This window comes from Carassius auratus, chromosome 3 (assembly GCF_003368295.1).
Source record: "Carassius auratus strain Wakin chromosome 3, ASM336829v1, whole genome shotgun sequence".
In the NCBI taxonomy this organism is placed as follows: Eukaryota; Metazoa; Chordata; class Actinopteri; order Cypriniformes; family Cyprinidae; genus Carassius; species Carassius auratus.
Window position 1 is genome coordinate 27,524,478 of NC_039245.1, and position 18,873 is coordinate 27,543,350.

General features: G+C 39.5%; 1 protein-coding gene across 3 annotated transcripts; it reads left to right on the forward strand.

The window, feature by feature from the left end:
* The first annotated feature begins 11,226 nt into the window (after positions 1-11,226).
* LOC113053100 (uncharacterized) lies at positions 11,227-17,166 on the forward strand. 3 transcript variants are annotated; one of them, XR_003277165.1, is made up of 4 exons: positions 11,239-11,387; positions 12,040-12,345; positions 14,774-15,190; positions 16,157-17,166. XR_003277165.1 is itself a non-coding variant. In XM_026217797.1 (3 exons), the coding sequence occupies exons 1-3, from the start codon at positions 11,333-11,335 to the stop codon at positions 15,130-15,132; spliced, it is 720 nt and encodes a 239-aa protein (XP_026073582.1). In that variant the 5' UTR covers positions 11,239-11,332; the 3' UTR covers positions 15,133-15,218. The 3 variants fall into 3 exon arrangements, 2 of the variants coding, with proteins under 2 accessions (XP_026073597.1, XP_026073582.1); XM_026217797.1 differs by lacking the exon at positions 16,157-17,166 and having other exon boundaries at positions 14,774-15,218; XM_026217812.1 differs by lacking the exons at positions 14,774-15,190; positions 16,157-17,166 and having other exon boundaries at positions 11,227-11,387; positions 12,040-14,354.
* The last annotated feature ends 1,707 nt before the right edge of the window (positions 17,167-18,873 follow it).

The following is an 18,873-nucleotide window of genomic DNA, read 5'->3' on the forward strand; positions in this document are numbered from 1 at the left end:
AGCTTACTTTACGATGTTAATCTCTTTCTATTACAGAGGAGTCATACTGTGGGACTGAATTAATGAACACCAATGTAGTTCACCATGAACATTATAAACTTAATGAATAGTAGGAGGTAAAACTCTCCAAAACTCACATGCTAGAAAATCTTATTTACTTCCCGGTGGGGTCCTGATGAGAAACATTTTAAAGGAAGGGATTTCCAAATTAGATTTGGAGTAAATATTGAGTTACACCAAAAGGCCCAAAAAAATTTAATCCATGACTAGTCATTTTGAATATAGACATTACATCGCGCTTTTTATATATATATATTTTTTTTCTGTCAGATTCAGTGATTTTCAATCGACTAAAAAGAGAAATAAGTGAATTCTGATATTAGTAATTGTTGAGGATGTGTGTATACTGTAATTATGTTTCTAGTTTGGTGAAGGAGTCAGTGCTGCATTCATCTGTACTGATATTATAGGTAGGCCTATTTGATATTCTAAATCAGTAATGATTGATATGAAATACTGTTGACTTTTCGTGCAACATGCCAATTAGAACAATTTAACACAGCATGTTGCTAATTCCTTCCTTCTTAGGACAAGCAGTTTGGAGAATGAAAGGAAGGATGTTGCTAACACCTTTGAAGTATGAAAATGTTACATTTTATTTTATCTTAAATCCAAAGTGTTGCATTTACAGGATGCTGGGCTGTTTTAGGCTGTTTAAATACCAAATGTTACATTTAATTCACCAGGCAATTCAGGCTAATTAAGGTTATTGAATAATCCTGCTAATTAAGTGTTGGTTGAAAATAGATTTGAACACAAATACATAAACCACACTGTAACATCTGTGAAAAGTAAGATAAGGCTTTATCACCTTTGAAAAGAGGTTCAGAAACACCTAATTTGAATGATAATACATACTTTCTAGAGTTTTTATGTGGTTTTATATGTAAACTAGTTAATGCAAAGGGAACCTATAAAGTTGAAAGGTGATTTGGTGAATAGAGAAGAGTGGAAAACAACACTAAGACCATACAGCAAAAGAAAGAAATTAACAAATCCTTCAGAGGAAACCTTCATCATTTGTGGCCATCAGTATGCAGGCTGAGAGACAGCAGATGACTCCATCACACACTCCACTGACCCTTACAGCTCCACAATCAGCACTGTCATGCGGGTTAGTGTTTGTGAGGGGCTGTCAACCTGCCTCGATGCACATCACTGTCTTTCATCTGCATATAAAAGACAAGGGCAGCACTTTCTGATAATGGGAATAGCATACATTTGACTTCTGCCACCCACTGCAGCAGTACGGCATACAAATGGTAATAGTTTGAACTCTTGGAAAGATCCCGAGGTCTAGGTCTACGTGCTGCACAATATTTTCATTTAAAGATCACTGCAAGATTGTTTGTGTCATGCAAAGGCTCAAGGTTTGCAAGTAAGCTAGTTGGTAGATGCTACACCATGTGGCTCTAAGAAGGTTTATTTTCCATTGATGACAATTTTCATGTATTCTGATTTTTTTTTTTTTTTTTAAGACTAATATTGGTAACACTTTATTTTGAGCCCAGTTTAGACATTTAATGGTTGCATTTTATTTTACAGTATGTGTACTTAATGTACTTGCCATGTATTTATCTAAGAAAGTTCTGGTAATACAAGGTAACCACATGGGGTAGGGTTAGGTTTAGGGGTAGGTTCAGGGTCAGTACCTAGATATTACATAGTTATTGTAATTACTATAATAAGTACATAGTATGTACATGAGGAACAGGACCGTAAAATAAAGTGCTACCCATTTAACTTCCTATAAATAACTTTTGTAACTACATGTCAACTATCAGTCATTAAAGTACTAGTAAACTGTCTGCTAAATATCTGCAAACACTTTATTTTGATGGTCGTTCAACAGACGTTATACTACTCTGTGTGACTATGAGTAACTTAGGGCAAGTAGGGTTAGACAACTTGTTCTACTAAACCCAACCTAAAATTCTACAGATGCACTAATTAAGTAGTTGCAAAGTTACTTACAGGTAGCAGACTGTCTAAAGTGGACTCTCAAAATAAAGTGTAACACAAATATTACATTGCATGTTTTGGCAGTGGCTGATGGTTTTATGTTGTATAATGTACCATACAGTGATCTATGATGTTTGCAGATGTTGATACAGGTGAATCATTCTAATTAATGCTCTACATTATTTGCTTAAAAAGCACACACGGATACACGTTCCTTTCCATTCTGTTCAATCAAATTATTTTTGCAGACACTCCAAGAGCTGACACACACTGTCACTGACCAGTCTTCCATAACCAGAGCCAAATGTCAGTGCTCCTCACCAAACAATGGCTACGTAATTAATCACGCCACGGGCAAGTCATTCATAAGTAGCTTCAGTGGTTCAAAGTACAGTGGATGTTTAATTTCTTTTCATTTCCATGGGTGCCTTGACCTTCTGATACACAGTGTTCATTGCATTCATTACAGTGAAAGCAATTTCAACTATTCACGGAGAGATATTGCCAGGAATGTCTGCTGTGCAGGAGAGAAGGACTCACAATAACAGTATTTAATCATCTGGATAGGTGTAACACAGGGCAGGCCGGAGCATAAACAGAGCAGATAGTATAGACAACACCGGACAAAAGAACAAAGGAATGGACAACACTTTAAATACAAGACTTGTTAAACGAGACACACCTGAACCAAATTATACAATCTCACAAGAGAGAAACTGAGTCACGGAGAGCACATGGGGAGAAAAGCACACAGACAGTCCATGGGGATGACAGTTCGCCATGAGGGATGAAGGGATGAGGCAAGCCCAAGAAGTGGAGTCCTGAGGTGTTGGATGGTCGACGACTGACAAAGGAGGAGATGGAGGGATGAGGGAGCCAGGCGGTGTTGGTGAACTGACGGGCCACGGCAGAGAGGATAAATTAAATTAAATTACTAATCCAGCAATCCAATCTCAAACTTTTATATTCACTCCATCAGACCTATATTTTTTTTTTTACATTTTGAAAAAGTTTATTTTTCTTCTTTTATTTTTTAAATACTTAATCTTTTAATTCCTTGATTTCTTGTACTTTCGTTTGCAATATTACATTATTGGACAGATTCTGCCGATTACAGTGCAAACACCATCCATTTGTGTTTTCCTAAGTGTTGTATTTTGAGACTTTTTTGAGAAGGTGACTGCTTCTTCTTTTCAATTTTTACTAGCCTCCATTCCAACACCACCAAGGCTTTGAATATTATACAAATGTCTCCTTGTCTTATAACATTGAGTTGCATTTAATTTTTTTGATAATTCATCCTGCAAATCTATGTGTGTCTTCTGAGATTATTTAGCTAAAATATTCACGTATTTTCCTTTTGCGCTAAATTGTGCACAAACCCAAATAAACCAGATTTTCAAGACTTTGGGTTTCTGCACATGCAAAAGTGGATATGGCCACAGAATTATCCTCAAATTTCCAAAACCCTCCCAGCAAAGAAACAGCTGCACTGTTGAGATTGTTGTATTTACAGATGAAGCAGAAGAGCACCAGCACGTCAAAGTGTTCAGTGATAATGGTAGCAAAAAAAGGTGATCTCACACAACAAATCAACAAATGCTTAAAGAACTGCTTCAACTGCCATGCTTTCAGCTTCTTACTAGGGCTGTCCACTGAACTGCTAAATGAAAAGGAAATGTTTTTTTCTCTCTCTCTCTCTTTGTGGTTTAATAATTAATGCCTTTGAGGGTTAAAATATGAATAGATGTCAGGAAGGTTCCCTATGATTATATGTTCACAGAAGAAAGCATGATGTGAATGTATGGTACTTTTTCTGAAAAAAAAAAACAATGATAGAACAACATATTGTATATGCGTCACAATACTCTGCAGGAAGGAACGAAGGAGCCCTGGATAAACAAAACCGACATTTATTAAACCCAACACACAGGGTAATCCACACTTGGAAGGGACCGAAGACACATACACAACTGGTAGACCCGACCAACATAGACTGAACAGACTGGGAAATTGGGAGGAACACAGGTGAACAGGATGATTAATCAGACATGGTAGAAACTGGGTCATGGAGAACATGGGGAGGAAAAACACAACAAAGAACGTCTAGGGGTGTGACAGTATGGTGACTTTCACATTATTGTTTTACCTACAGTATCTTTCCTTTTGTTACGGGTTTGCTCAACATGGAGTGCACAAAATATGGACACATTTTAATGGCTGAGTATCATGTTGACTAACACTTTTAAAAGAGCAACTCACAAAAATTTTAATGCTATATTATTTACAGTAATGTTGTCTTAAACCTGCATTCTGTTGTTTCTGTGAAACAGAAGCTTTATGCAGCTGTTTCTCCACACAAATACAGTTCATAGACATCTGTGAAGCTCCAAAAATGAACACTTCAATAGCTAATTTAGTTTACTAGCATTTAGCACATTGTGTCTACATTTTGAATCTCTGTTAGAAATACATTTTATTCAAGTTTCAATAAAAATAAATAAGGATAAGTTTAGGTTAAGTTGAGTTCAGTTCAGAACAGTTTCGGTTTTCATTGCTGCAAATGCAGCTTTGTTGTTTTCAGGTTATTAAGAGTTTCTGGTTGCATAGATATAATGCTGCCTACTTCAGGAAATTATATTAAAAAATGCATGACATAATTTAGCATATATATTATGCATAATGCGCCAACACTGTCAAAAAAGCTTAATACTGAAGTTCACCTTGGATGATTTGTCAAAACTTTTGGGTCAGAAATGTTTTGTTTAGTTTTTTACACACACACACACAGACACACACACACACTGTCAGGCCCTGTCCCGTGTTGTGTGTGTATTTTGTCCTCATGGTGATTTGATTTCATTCAAGTTGTTCAATGTGTAATTTCTATTGATCCCAGGTGTGTCTTGTATTCCTATTATACTGTGCTGTGCTTGAATAGTGTTCCCTGTGTTTAGTCAAGTGTTGATGTTGATGATTGATGTACTTCCCATCTCTCTCCGTTCCTTGAACCTCACTGCACTCAGCAGTGCACTCGAGACAGAATACTGGACTGAAACAGTAAGCAGTGCATCTTTTCTCAGGTTTTTGTTTTTTTTTAAAAAGTCTTTTGTTTTCCTTTTCGGGTAATGACACATGGTTAAACTAATGATGTTTATCAGGCGAGCCGGGACCCGGTCATCTATGCAAGGGCGTTTGTGCTGCTCGCCCTTGCTAGCAATCTTGAGGGAGAAACACTCATGACGCTGTTCTGGATCTAAATGACGTTCCATCCCATGGAGCTCCCAGAGACCACCGACCTCGAATAGAAGGAGACAGTCATCCAGTGTCTGGAGAGTCTCCAATCCCAATCAGGAACTCCTCCGCCGGCCGCTCCCAAGTTGAGCCCACCGCCATCTGCAGCTCACCAAAGCCTGCCGCCAGTTAATATGGCAAGCCCAACCCACATTAATGTGGCAAGCCTGCCAGCCCCAAAGCTCACTCCAGTGCCTGCTCCTCATAAGCACCTTCCATGGTGCCCTCCAGTGCCCGCTTCACGATATCTTGGTCCAGTGTCGGCTCCAGCCCCAGAGCTCAATCCAGTGTCGGCCCAGAGCATTCATTTTCCCCCCGGTCCAAAAGAGAAAACTAGGCGTGAGGAGAAGGGTGTTTGCCCAGGCCCCAGAGTTTGCTCCAGTGTTGGCCCTTTCCCCAAAGTTTGCTCCAGTGTTGGACCAGCCACAGAGCATACCCCACAGAGAGTTTCAGATCCCCAGTAAGCCCAGGATGGGCTCCTGTTCCAGAGTTAAGCTCAGGATGGGCTCCTGTTCCCGAATTAAGCCCATGATGGGCTCCGCTACCTGAGTTAGGCCCAGGATGGGCTCCTGTTCCAGAGATAGGCCCAGGATGGGCTCCGCTACCTGAGTTAGGCCCAGGATGGGCTCCTGTTCCAGAGTTAGGCCCAGGATGGGCTCCTGTACCTGAGTTAGGCCCAGGATGGGCTCCTGTACCAGAGTTAGGCCCAGGATGGGCTCCTGTTCCAGAGTTAGCCCCAGGATGGGCTCCTGATCCAGAGTTAGGCCCAGGATGGGCTCCTGTTCCCGAGTTAGGCCCAGGATGGGCTCCTGTTCCCGAGTTAGGCCCAGGATGGGCTCCTGTACCCGAGTTAGGCCCAGGATGGGCTCCTGTTCCAGAGATAGGCCCAGGATGGGCTCCTGTTCCAGAGTTAGGCCCAGGATGGGCTCCTGTACCCGAGTTAGGCCCAGGATGGGCTCCTGTTCCCGAGTTAGGCCCAGGATGGGCTCCTGTACCCGAGTTAGGCCCAGGATGGGCTCCTGTACCCGAGTTAGGCCCAGGATGGGCTCCTGTTCCAGAGTTAGCCCCAGGATGGGCTCCTGTTCCAGAGTTAGGCCCAGGATGGGCTCCTGTACCCGAGTTAGGCCCAGGATGGGCTCCTGTTCCAGAGTTAGGCCCAGGATGGGCTCCTGTACCCGAGTTAGGCCCAGGATGGGCTCCTGTACCCGAGTTAGGCCCAGGATGGGCTCCTGTTCCCGAGTTAGCCCCAGGATGGGCTCCTGTACCAGAGTTAAGCCCAGGATGGGCTCCTGTACCCAAGTTAGGCCTAGGATGGGCTCCTGTTCCCCAGCTAGGCCCAGGATGGGCTCCTGTACCCGAGTTAACCCCAGGATGGGCTCCTGTACCTGAATTAAGCCCAGGATGGTCTCCTGTTCCCGAGTTAAGCAAAGGGAGGGCTCCTGTTCCCAAGTTAAGCCCAGGATGGGCTCGTGTTTTTCCCCGTTAACCCCAGGGATGGCTCCTGAATGCATACCCACTCTCCCGTGTCTGTCCTGAGACACCTCCAGAGTGCCAACTCCCACGTCTTCCTGAGGGGGGCGTACCATGTTTTGTGTGTGTTTTTGCTCTTTATATTGATTTCATTTCAATCCAGTAGTTCCCCATGTACTGTCTATTGATCCCAGGTGTGTCTTGTATTCCCATTATCCTGTTCTGTCTACGCGTACGTTTATTGTGTGAGTTTTCCGTCTTCCTTTGTCGAAATTTAACCCATTTGGATTGATATACTCCTCATCTCCCTCAGTTCCTTGCACCTCACTCAACTCAGCAGTCTACCAGTGACAGACACACACACACACACACACACACACACACACACACACACACACACACACACACACATAATAATGTACACAAGTAATAGAACACTAAACATTATTAAATTCAAATAAAAACAATTAATCAGATGAAACCATAATATGTTTCCAAACATATTAACATGCATATAAAAGCAACAGTAAACTACTTTTTCCAGAATGGCCATTAGAAACTATTAGAAACATGCATCCAGAAAGTGTGTTGTACAGAATTAGTGAATATGTACAAGAACAGATATAGAACACACAGTTAGAGAATGTTTAAAAAATGAGAGAGTATCTTATGAGTAACACATACAGTACTAATGAAAAGAGGGCAGAAAGCAAGATAGGACAAAAACAAAAAGATTTTGCTGGAAGCATTTTATGTGCAAGTATCAAGATAAGAAATAAATGACCATTTAATGAGCAGGAGCCAAGTGTTTTTCCTGAGATAGCAAGATGACTTTATTGGAATGGTTACAAGCTTTTTTCAGTGGTTCCTTGCAGCATATAAAAGAATAATTTATGTAAAAATGTAAATTATATAATTATGCACTCACTTCTGTGGAAAACACACAACATGAGATATTTTGCAGAATGTCTAAGCTGCTGTTTTCTGAATCCATAATAGCTTAGTGTGAGGAACAGGCTGCAATTTATGTTGTTAATCACACATCAGAAAGGTTTAACAGCTTCATCTCATACTGCCAGGTGTTTTCCAGCTTCTGAGATGTGGGCCTGTAAATGAGTTATACCTATAAACTACCTCATACCTAAGTGAAGATATCTGATTATTGATATCAAGTACTATGAAGCATATTATAGTTATATAATTAAGGATAATCCTGACTATTTAACTAACATGACAGTGTCATTATTATTGCAATGCTAATAATTAATAACCAGTAAAGACACATTATTTGTTCTTGAAACCGCTTCATTTTGTTGTCAACCAGTGCACAGAAGACATAAAAACAGCAACAGTGTCATCTACTGGTTTATAAATGGCATTTTCAGATCAATTCAGATCATTTTCAACCAATCTGTACTTATTTTCAGAGACACGTCAGTGCACAAAGTAAATGCACATATGAAGTAAATACACAGAACACTTTAAAATATTGTTCCATAACAGGAAAAAATGAGTAACACTATGTTAATAATTTAATAACTAGATAATTTACCTGGTAGAATTAGGTCACTGTAAGCTTTTGAGGTTTTGTTTTGCTGTATTAAGTAACACTTGTGTAATTACTAGAGAGTTATCATGCTTTTCACTTTAGAATAATGTTCGCATTAGCTAGTAAATTATTTAAAAGGATGTAGTAACACTTGTGTCATCATTTTACTATTCAAAACCATACAAAACCTCAAATGTTTACAATCACTTCAGTCTTCACCAGGGAGTATTCATGCTTCTCACTTTAGAATACTGATCCAAATACTGGGTTACAATGATCTTCACTTTACAATTAATTTACATTAAGTATTACTCACATTAATTATAAAATATTAGTTCTTAATAGTCCTCTGGTGGGTATGAAAAAATGTAGTTATTCATTAATGACAATAGTATTTGAAAATGCTCTCCATAAACATAACAAACACAGACAACACATCAGCGAAAAGCTGAAGCTGGCATGACAAACAAGCTTCTCGTGTCTTTTAAAAAGCCTGAACCGCCCAGCACAAAACACCAATCATCTGAGATGTGAATTTCATTTGACTAATTACCCATAAGAATGCATATGAAAGTCCTTCACTAAAGCAAATCTGACCCTGTCCCAAATGGCACACTTGATGTCAGTGACCAGTAGGGGCTACAAGGGCCATGCTGACCCATTTGCCCTGGTGGATAAAATAGAGTCCTATCCTCATTCTGTTATTTTCTATCTTTAGATCACTTACATAGTATAGTAAAATGGTATAATATAATTATAGTGTAGAAAGTAGAACAAATGTCTAATGTAATTTATTCTGCATATTATTGACTTGTAAAAACACACATCTTTACTGTATTCTAAAAATGTTATAAACCATTACAGAAGAGAACAGTCACCTTATGGAATCCATTTTCTATACATTCTTTCAAACTCCCTCGAAATTCAGCTTTCTGGGGGAGGATGATAAGACTCTGCTCTGACACTTAAGATTTACAGATGAGCTTTGCAGGAGCTACCCAAAAGAATTTGCTACTTTCTGTAGTTGATTCATTTCCATCATGCCTTGATGTCCTCCTACTTCAGCATTTTTCAGGTTTTGGACAGAGCCAAGAGCACCAAAGACAGAACTTCAAAATAAAAGCTAACAAAACCAATCTGACAAACCCAACATTGTTAGAAGAATACCAAACCGACTCAACGACTCACACAGGATTTTTCATGTCCATCGCTTGCTACAGAGTTTGCAGGCTGTGCAGAATAAAAAGGAATAAGCATCTTATGTGTGGAATGAAAATGAATTTCATCACAGATGTCTCATTTGAGAGCATCACTTAGAAAACATCCCCTCATTGAAGCCAGATTTTCTTTTAGCCTATTTATTTCTCACTTACAGCCAGCTGTCCATTCCAGTGAAATCATAAACCTACTTTACTCAAGAGTCTTTCGTCACTCTTTACTGACAATTCTACACTGTACTAATGTCCTTAACTCTTGAAGGGGAGGTCTAGTGCTATTTCATGCATCCTGACTTATGTTTGTCGATGTCACAGCTTGCAGTCGATCGCTACACAAAAGTTTGCATGATCATGACCCTTTAAGCTCCGCCCACAGCAAACCTCCAGGAGCTTGACTGTTTTCAGAGAGAAGCTTAAAGCTGTATCGGTGCTCAAGATTACCACAAGATTGTCATAAACTGTCGTGTTATGTCCCCTTTAAAATTTAGCTGATGCTTTTCAAAAAATAATAATAATAAACATAGCAATCAATTGAGAAACGTTTTTAGAGATTCTATGAATCTGGTCAGAGAAGTTGTTTTTCACAGCATTCTCTGACTGAAACTGAGGTGCTAAAATAATTTGTATCCAGCTGTTTTATGTTAAGTGTTGGATGTGTGTTTCTTTTTGACTTCGAGCCAGATGAGTGAACCTCTGTAATATGAGTGCACAATTCTCCCTCTGCCTCCCTCTGGTTACATAATGATTAATGAAATGAAGCAAAGAGGCAAAAAAAAAACCTAAGGACATACTGACATCACTCACAGTAAAAATGCAGTGTATACAGTCATATTGATATATGTTCCAGTTCTGTATAAAATCTAATTAACTGAAGAACTGAACGCAACCCTAAATGTCAAAACATTGTGTCAAAGCTCTTCAGCCACTCCTCAGCTTTGTCTTACATTTCCCCAGCATGCCATTTATTAGCACTTTTAAAGCACATAAAGCCTGAAACTACTTAAGTGTTTTCAATTTTGTGTTCCATGTACATCAGGCATTCAGCCAACTGTCCATGGGCATGACGTCTGAGGCTGAGACTACCTTAACCCTATCCCATGCCAAAACATTAACTACTACAACAACTACTGTACTTTCTATCAATAAACAGCACATTTTATAAATAAATAAATAAACAAAATGGGTATTTAAGTATTGTTTGATAGTTAATAGTGAGTATGTATTCTCTACTCTAAAGTGTTACCATTTCTTTAAAAAATCTGCCAAAAGTACAATTGAAAACATGTAAACTCAAAAGCCAAGACAGTTTTGTGGAAGAGTTCCAAAGGTTCTTCTCTGAACTGCTGCTGACTTTCTGTTTTGAATTTCTCAATTCATTACACAAGAGGGAGTCCAATACATTCCCTGGGAAAGTGTACTTTTGCCTTACGCAAAGTAAAAAATCATATTGTTGTAAATGCAGTAAAACTCCAGATAAAAGCAAATGCAAGAAGGTGTTGGATGTTTGACAGAAATTCTTGATAAGAGAAATGATGTGTACTTCTGAAATCTTGAAATTCTCATTAAACCTATTCAGAGAGATAGTCTGACATTGTTTAGTACAAGAAGTTCAATAAATAGGGAGGAACAAAACCTCCAAAAAAAAGTGGGCAAGGAACTACATGATGTCAGCTTGGAGAAAAATCCTGTTCATAGTCAGAGTGTAGCCTAAGAACACTTTCTTCTTCCACACAGCACACATCTAACAACTTCCAATGCCATTCTGAAAGGGGAAAAAAAGATGTTCACCATTCTGTCATTTTTAATTATCGTCCTGTCATCAGACTACACCGAAGGTAAGTAATGTAACTATAGTTTTGCGTTTTTACCACATAGACTGTGTTTTAAAGTCTTGAACGTGTTTGATTTTCTCTGCCTTTAACCCACAGAATGAAGTTATAGAGTTTTAAAAGGATTTTGGTTTTGTATCCCATCCTACGTCACACGTTTAGCATACACTCAAATAACAAATAAACTCTTGCTCCTCTCACATTCAAATTGCTTAACATGTGTAAATAACTGTATGGCTCATTAAACGAAGATAAAAAATACTGTTTGAACCCTTGAGATCTGTAAAGTTTATTTGGACTTCACAAAATTATCAGTAGCACTTTATTTTACGGTCCTGTTCCTCATGTACATACTATGTACTTATTATAGTAATTACAATAACTATGTAATAACTAGGTACTAACCCTGAACCTACCCCTAAACCTAACCCTACCCCATGTGGTTACCTTGTATTACCAGAACTTTCTTAGATAAATACACTTTAAGTACACTATAAGTACATGTTAGTTTACACGTACTGTAAAATAAAGTGCAACCAAATTATCTGTAAAAACTGTATGCTAAAAAAATACAGTTTTTTAAAAAAGTGTATTGTTTTGTGTTTGTATGCATAGAAATGTGTCAGCATATGCTAATATTGCTTTCTGATGCATGCAGGTGAAATAGAGATCCGTGCTTTCAAACACCAGACAGTGAATTGCAATGAGAGGACTGTCTTACAATGCAATATCAGCTCATCAACGCCACTGAACATTGTTAAAGTATACTGGAAAAAAACAGAAGAGAAAGATTTTGAATGTGATCCAACATCCAGCAATAGACCTCCAGGATTTGAGTGTAACTACACAGGAGAAGCACTGACATTAACCATCTCCAATCCTACACCAGCGAAAATGGGCTCGTATTTTTGTTGTATAAAGACAGACTCTGGACATGGAGCAAAAGTAATCAATGTATCTATAGGTCAGTGCATTAACTCCTTTAGTAGTATTTATCATACATATTTTAATTAATAAATGAATGACTGAATGTATGAATCAACACATAAGAAACACTACATCTGAGTTTTTTTTTTTAAAAAACAGTGCCTTTTTTAGGTACAGCTATCAAGTAAAAATAAATAAATAAATAAATAAGTAAAAAAGAATAATAATAACAATAACTACAATAAATAAAAATGAAAAACATTTGCACATTGTGTTAGAGAATACAATTGTCAGGACTCTGGACTGTCTATGTTGTGTTTTGCCCGTTTCTTTTCTAGTGTTGCCTTATTTGGTCTTGTTCCTGTCTTCATTTAGTTTTATTAGGCATTCTGTGCACCTGCTTGGTAATTATCCTGTGTTTATAAGTTCTTGTCTGTGCTTCTCTCATCTGTCAGGTCTATTCATTGTGTAAGTGTGTTTGCTCCAGCCCCCTTTGCTTGGATTTCTCATGTGTTCCTTGGATTAAAGACTTTTGATTGTACCCCTCGTTTTCCTTGTACTTCCTACAGTGTACAGTGACACAAGACCTGACAGATACCGTTTTCTCTCAGTGTTTTTGCTTCCATTGTGTTTCCCATCATGGATGCCCTCTTTTGCCCAGAATATCTCCTCCTCCCACTGGAGCAGGGGGAGAGGTTTCTCAAGGACTATACGAGACTATTCCGGCTGTCAGTTCCGGCTATGATGCAAGCTTGAACACCACGAGCAGACCGCCGTCGTCCGAAGATAGTCCCCAAGTTGATTTAATCACCTTTATGGAGTGCACTCTGGCGAGAAACAGATCGCCATTCACCACCTGCCAGACCAGCCCACCCTCTCCCCAATGTGCGGAGCATCAGCCTGAGCCCACCAATTATGGAGAGCCCATGACGGGCGATCAACAAGCCAGCGCAATGCCGAGCGAGGTTTGCCGCCTTTGTGGAGCGGACAATGGCAAGACATGGATTCCTGTTCACTGTCTGTCCCAAGGTAGATCTCACAAGTGCCTCTCCATGCCCAGAGCCCAGTCCACCATCTCCACACTGTGTGGAGCACAAGCCCGAGCCCACCGAGGACAGAGAACAGTTTCGGCTGCAATAAACAAGCCAGCACAGTACAGAGTGACTGAGCGGAGGATAGCTCCGAATGAAGGGCCCAGTCTGTCCGAGCAGGTAAAAGAGCTGGGGATCACGCCCGCCATGAGGGAGCGAGCCATGGACGTCGAAAGTGTGGAGTGGAGCTCCGCTCCCTGCACCGTAGCTGAGGTTAAGCTTATGATGAACCTGGGTAGGGGAGAGGCGGAAAAGGACTTAATTGACTGGAAGGCTGACCTGCTCCCACTACTCCCTCCTTCTGCAGAGCCCTATGTTAAGCCTGTTCCCACATCCAGCCCTGAGTAGGCTTCGGTTCCCATGTCCTGCCCAGAGAGGGCTCCGGTTCCCATGTCCAGCCCAGAGGAGGATCCTGATCTTGAGTTTTGCCCTGAGAACCTGGAGGCTCACGAATAAACCTGGGTCCAGCTGGACAAGTCCTGCTCCAAGTCCCTCTTGTCTCCTCCCTGGACTCTGTCTGCCAGCCCCCTTCCGGGTGTTTATCTACCTCCAGAGCATCCTCCCACGTTCCCACCTATGCCTCCCTCTGTTGTTGTCTATGTCATGAAGACGCCTTCTGGGAGAGGGACGATATGTCAGGATTCTGGACTGTCTATATTGTGTTTTGCCCGTTTCTTTTCTAGTGTTGCCTTATTTGGTCTTGTTCCTGTCATCATTTAGTTTTATTAGTCATTCTGTGCACCTGTGTTTGTTAATTATCCTGTGTTTAAGTTATTGTCTCTGCTTTTCTTCTCTGTTGGGTCTACTCGTTGTGTAAGGGTGTTAGCTCCAGCACCCTTTGTGTGGAATTCCCCCTGTGTTCCTTGGATTGAAGACTTTTGATTGCACTCCCCGTTTCCCTCATACTCCTTCCTTCCAAATCTATGTTTGAATAACAAATATCATACAAATTTATATTTTGTGAGCTATTCATTAAAATGAATATATATATATATATATATATATATATATATATATATATAATAATAATAATTTATTTATTATTATTTTATTTAATTTTTTTTGCACTAAATTTCTCGCTACAGAAGTATGATAACATTGCAAATATATTTAAGTACATGACCTGTAAGTTTAAAAAGAAATTAAATCATTAGAAATTTTTGTTAAGAATGAATGCCTGTCATAATATTCGGCAGCACTTACCATATTTAAAAGACAATAGAAGTAATTATGAAATTATATATTAAGATATACTTATTTTAACTTTCATTTGATGGAAATAAATAAATAAATGTTATTTTACATAGAAAAATAATGACATATGCATCATATCATTAACTCCAATACCTTGTGTTTGTAACTGTATTTACGCAGGACAATGCACCGGAGAATTCTCCCACCAGATGGCTGAACCCAAACAAATGCAGTGTAGTTTTAATGGTGTGTACCCAGAAGGCACGATAAACTGGTTTCATTATGACAAGAACCTGACTTCCAGCTCTACAGTCACAAGCCTGGAGAACTCTGATGGAACGTTCAGCATCACAAGTGTGCTAAACATCCAGGACGATCAAGAGAGATATACATGCTCACTGTGGTCATTCAAACACGGACAATACCTTAAAGATCAAGAGTTTGAAGTGCCAATTCATGCTGATTCCAGGCCCATTAGCAGGATCAGCACACTGCATTGTTTATCATGGACTCTTATCCTTCTTAGCCTGATGTTTTGATTGACAGGCCTGTTTGTCTCCAACTATCACAAGACCTGATGACATAACCAAAGATCTGGTGGGTTTTAATAAATTAATTTATCAAATAAACTGACCACCTGATAAATTTAGTGGTAGAACTTTTGCCTGCCATGTGGTAGTAATAATAATAATAATAATAATAATAATAATAATAATTCATTACATTTATATAGCGCTTTTTCTAGGCACTCAAAGTGCTTACCCAGCACACACCAGCTTACTGGTGGAGAGGAGACCGAGTGATGAAGCCAGTCAGTAGATATGGTAGATCTGGATCTAATTAGAGAACAGGGAATATAATTCTGAGTTTTACCTGTAGACATGGCCAGTGTTGGGGTAGTTACTCAAAACATTTTATTAGTAACTTCTGTAAATTGTAATGAGATTACTTTACTAGTTACTGCATTTGAAAAGTAACTTCACTACTTATTACTTTATTTTACTTTTTTAGGGCCCCATGAAATCCATTTTATTTTTTCCAAAATGTCCCTAAATTACATGTTTATGGCCCTATGAAATGTTATTATTAAATATTATTATTATTATTATTATTATTATTATTATTGTTGTTAACCAGTCCTGTGTTTTAGCATGTCTAATTATTTAAATGCATAAAAACAACTTAATTTCTTTTTTTTTTCTTAAAATAGCCTTATGAAAAGTTTTTTCCCCTCAGAAATTCTGTTGTGTATTTAATAATAATAATAATAATAATAAACTTTATTTTATATAGCACCTTTAAAAGTAGCATCTCAAAGCACTTTACATAAAACAATTAAATTAAAAGATACACATACAGTAAGTGCCGGCAGTAAAAACTAATCATACAAAAAAAATGTAAATAAAATAGAAAGCCAATATAACAACAGACAAAGTAATCACAGGAATCACATAAAAGCTATTCTTAAATAGAATGTTTTAAGGGACTTGAGGGATTTAAAAACACTAAGGGATTCTGCCCTGGTCCGTGAGCCCCTAAATTTAATGGCTATGCCTTTTACAGGGTATTCCACTATATCCCCGTGCACACGCCTCACCTTAACCATGCGGCCCGTATCCAATGTCCCGGAGACAGGGGAAGAGAGAGAGAGAGAGAGAGAGACAGAAGGAAGGGGCTCCCCGACCCCGGAGCATGCCGCCAGCTGATCCTCCGCCAGTTGGATGGCCAGATCCAGCAATGCCGGGCGGTGGCACTGGAGCCACTGGGCAGTCTTCTTCGGGAGGCGGGAGATGAACTGTTGCAGTACCACCCTGCTGATGATGGTCTCGGCGTCGCTGCCTCCAGCCAACAGCCATTTGCGGCACGAGTCCCGGAGCTGCTGTGCCAAGACAAAGGGTCGGCCCACTTCAGTTCCAGCGACCGGAAGCACTGACGGTGTTGTTCAGGGCTGAGGCCGACCCTCTGGAGGATGGCTCTTCTAAGGTCAGCATAGACCAGGAGGTTTGGGACGGGCAGTTGTTGGGCCTCTGGGCCTCCCCCAACAGCAGTGAGATCACCCGGACGGGCCAGCTATCCAATCAGCCACCCACATGCCTCCGCCGTTTTTTCAAAGAGGTCGAGGAACGCCTCCGGGTCATCGGTACTCCGGGCCATCTTCGTGAGCGGCTAAACGGGGCTCGTGGGATACTTTATTTAAATAATAATAATAACCCAAAATAAACAAACGCGGCAGGTGCGCGCACTTCACAGTCTCTTTCGACGTTTCACTATGGCAGTCTTCATTTCTCTCGCTCTGCGGCTCTCCAGCTCGTTACTCCCACGAGCCCCCGTCTCTCTCGTTCTCCGCTGATCCTCCGCCGGCTTAAATGCCGGTTCCCCATGCCAATCACTGTAACGACACCAAGGTGTTAATTGTCTTTCACCTGATCCACTTACCACCGCTCGTCTCCTCACTCGCTCTCCCGTTGCAGACTTCGCTAAACCACGCCTCCCCCGCCACAGTTTCCTTTAACTTTCAAAAATAAATAAATGTTTTTAAATATCAATTATTATTGTTTTTGTTTGTTTTTTTTGTTGTTGTTGTTGTTGTTTTGGCTATGTGAACTTATTATTTGTTATTATTTTTTAAATAATGCCGCTAATAAAAATAATATTTTTATGCTTTTAGAAGCCTTTTGTCTTCTTCTCTTTGTTTTATTATTATTATTATTATTATTATTATTATTATTATGTTTTTATTTTTTTTTTTTTTGCCTTGCACTATTCTGCATGTTGTAAATATTTGTCCATAATGCTTTTGGAGAGTACAGACTGATTTGTCTTACTGCTACTGCACTACACACAGAACAGGATCACCTTCTTTCCCCAGTTCACAAGCCACCACAAAGATTTCCATCCAAAATCACATATGTACTCTAATACCTGGTTTAGTTGAAGCCCCAGCAAACTCAAAACTGGCTGAAGTGAATGTAAAATCCTGCTATGACAAACCAGCAACCAGCAAAACAAGACAAACTGAAAAATGGCTTGAATGCTGTTTATACATGTGCACTAATTACATCTGACTATTCTAATCTTCATGTGATTTTCACTAATCCGTTTATGCAAATATTCATGTAAAACAATCCAGAAATGTCATGCTCTTTTACTTAAATCCACTAGGAGTCGTACTCACACTACACTAAAGACATCCCCCTGTCTGCCATAGTTGTTCTCAAATGGTTTTGCACAAAGATGCAGATTTTACATTGAAAATCTAGTGATGAACCAACACAGTGCCAAAAAAAAAATATTATGTTGATTCTGATGCCAAAAAAAAAAAAGTATATGAGAAGTATATATCCTCACTATCCTGATAAATGTATGCATGGTGAAATAAAACCCAATGTGCTAGATATTGCACATGCTTGCATAAAACTGGGACACCATGAAATAAACGATAGAGCAGACAGCAAACAGCAACGAATTTGGGCCAAATCTTACTAATATTTGGTTTGGTTCTGGAATTGTTTTTAACACCCTTTTGCTATTCTGGGATGAATCCTGTTTAACAATACAAGACAATGGCACACACTTGACCAAAAAACACAGATGAGGACAAAAAGACACGCATTTGGCTAAAATAAAGCGTGAGTGTGTTCTCAAGATACAGAAACCGGCCTATTTCAGAATATGTTTGTTTCATTTTACACAACTGTTCAATAAGCATTAATATTAAAGAGCCACACAGATGGGAAATCAAAAATTACCTGTATTACAGTGTATGATGTAGCTGTCCATCAGTGTAAACAATGTGCAAAGTAATTAAACCAAAAAAAGTACACGATTTATAAAGTTATTGGCTTCTAAAGTAAGGAGTCGACTCTGAATCGCTGAAACGAGTCGTTATAGATTTCAAATCTTTTGCCCATCTCTATGTACGTCACTAGGAACACTTTGCATAATAATCTCCGCCTACCGTCTTGGGAGAAATGGAACTCTGACCTGCCCCCCCCCCCCCCCCCCCCCCACAAAGACGCTCTGGTTGGTGTGATAGCATCATGTCGAGGAGACCGTTTGTTTTATTTCCACTGCCAAAGAATGAAGATCAGAAGAACCAATGGCTAAAATTCATTTTTACCACAATAACAGAGCAGTACAACAAATCCTTGTTGTGTTCCCAACATTTCACTGATGACTGCTTTTCTAATCTCGGTGAGTACAAGGCGGGATTTTCAAAGCATTTGGCCATAAAATATGGTTCATTACCAACTTTATTTAGAACAATGAGCATCTCCGAA

Excerpts from the sequence above, each read along its gene's own strand:
- LOC113053100 (XM_026217797.1), top strand. The coding sequence starts at position 11,333 with ATGTTCACCATTCTGTCATTTTTAATTATCGTCCTGTCATCAGACTAC. Across the intron at positions 11,388-12,039 it reads GTCATCAGACTACACCGAAG|GTGAAATAGAGATCCGTGCT; the intron begins GTAAGTAATGTA and ends TGATGCATGCAG. Across the intron at positions 12,346-14,773 it reads AGTAATCAATGTATCTATAG|GACAATGCACCGGAGAATTC; the intron begins GTCAGTGCATTA and ends GTATTTACGCAG.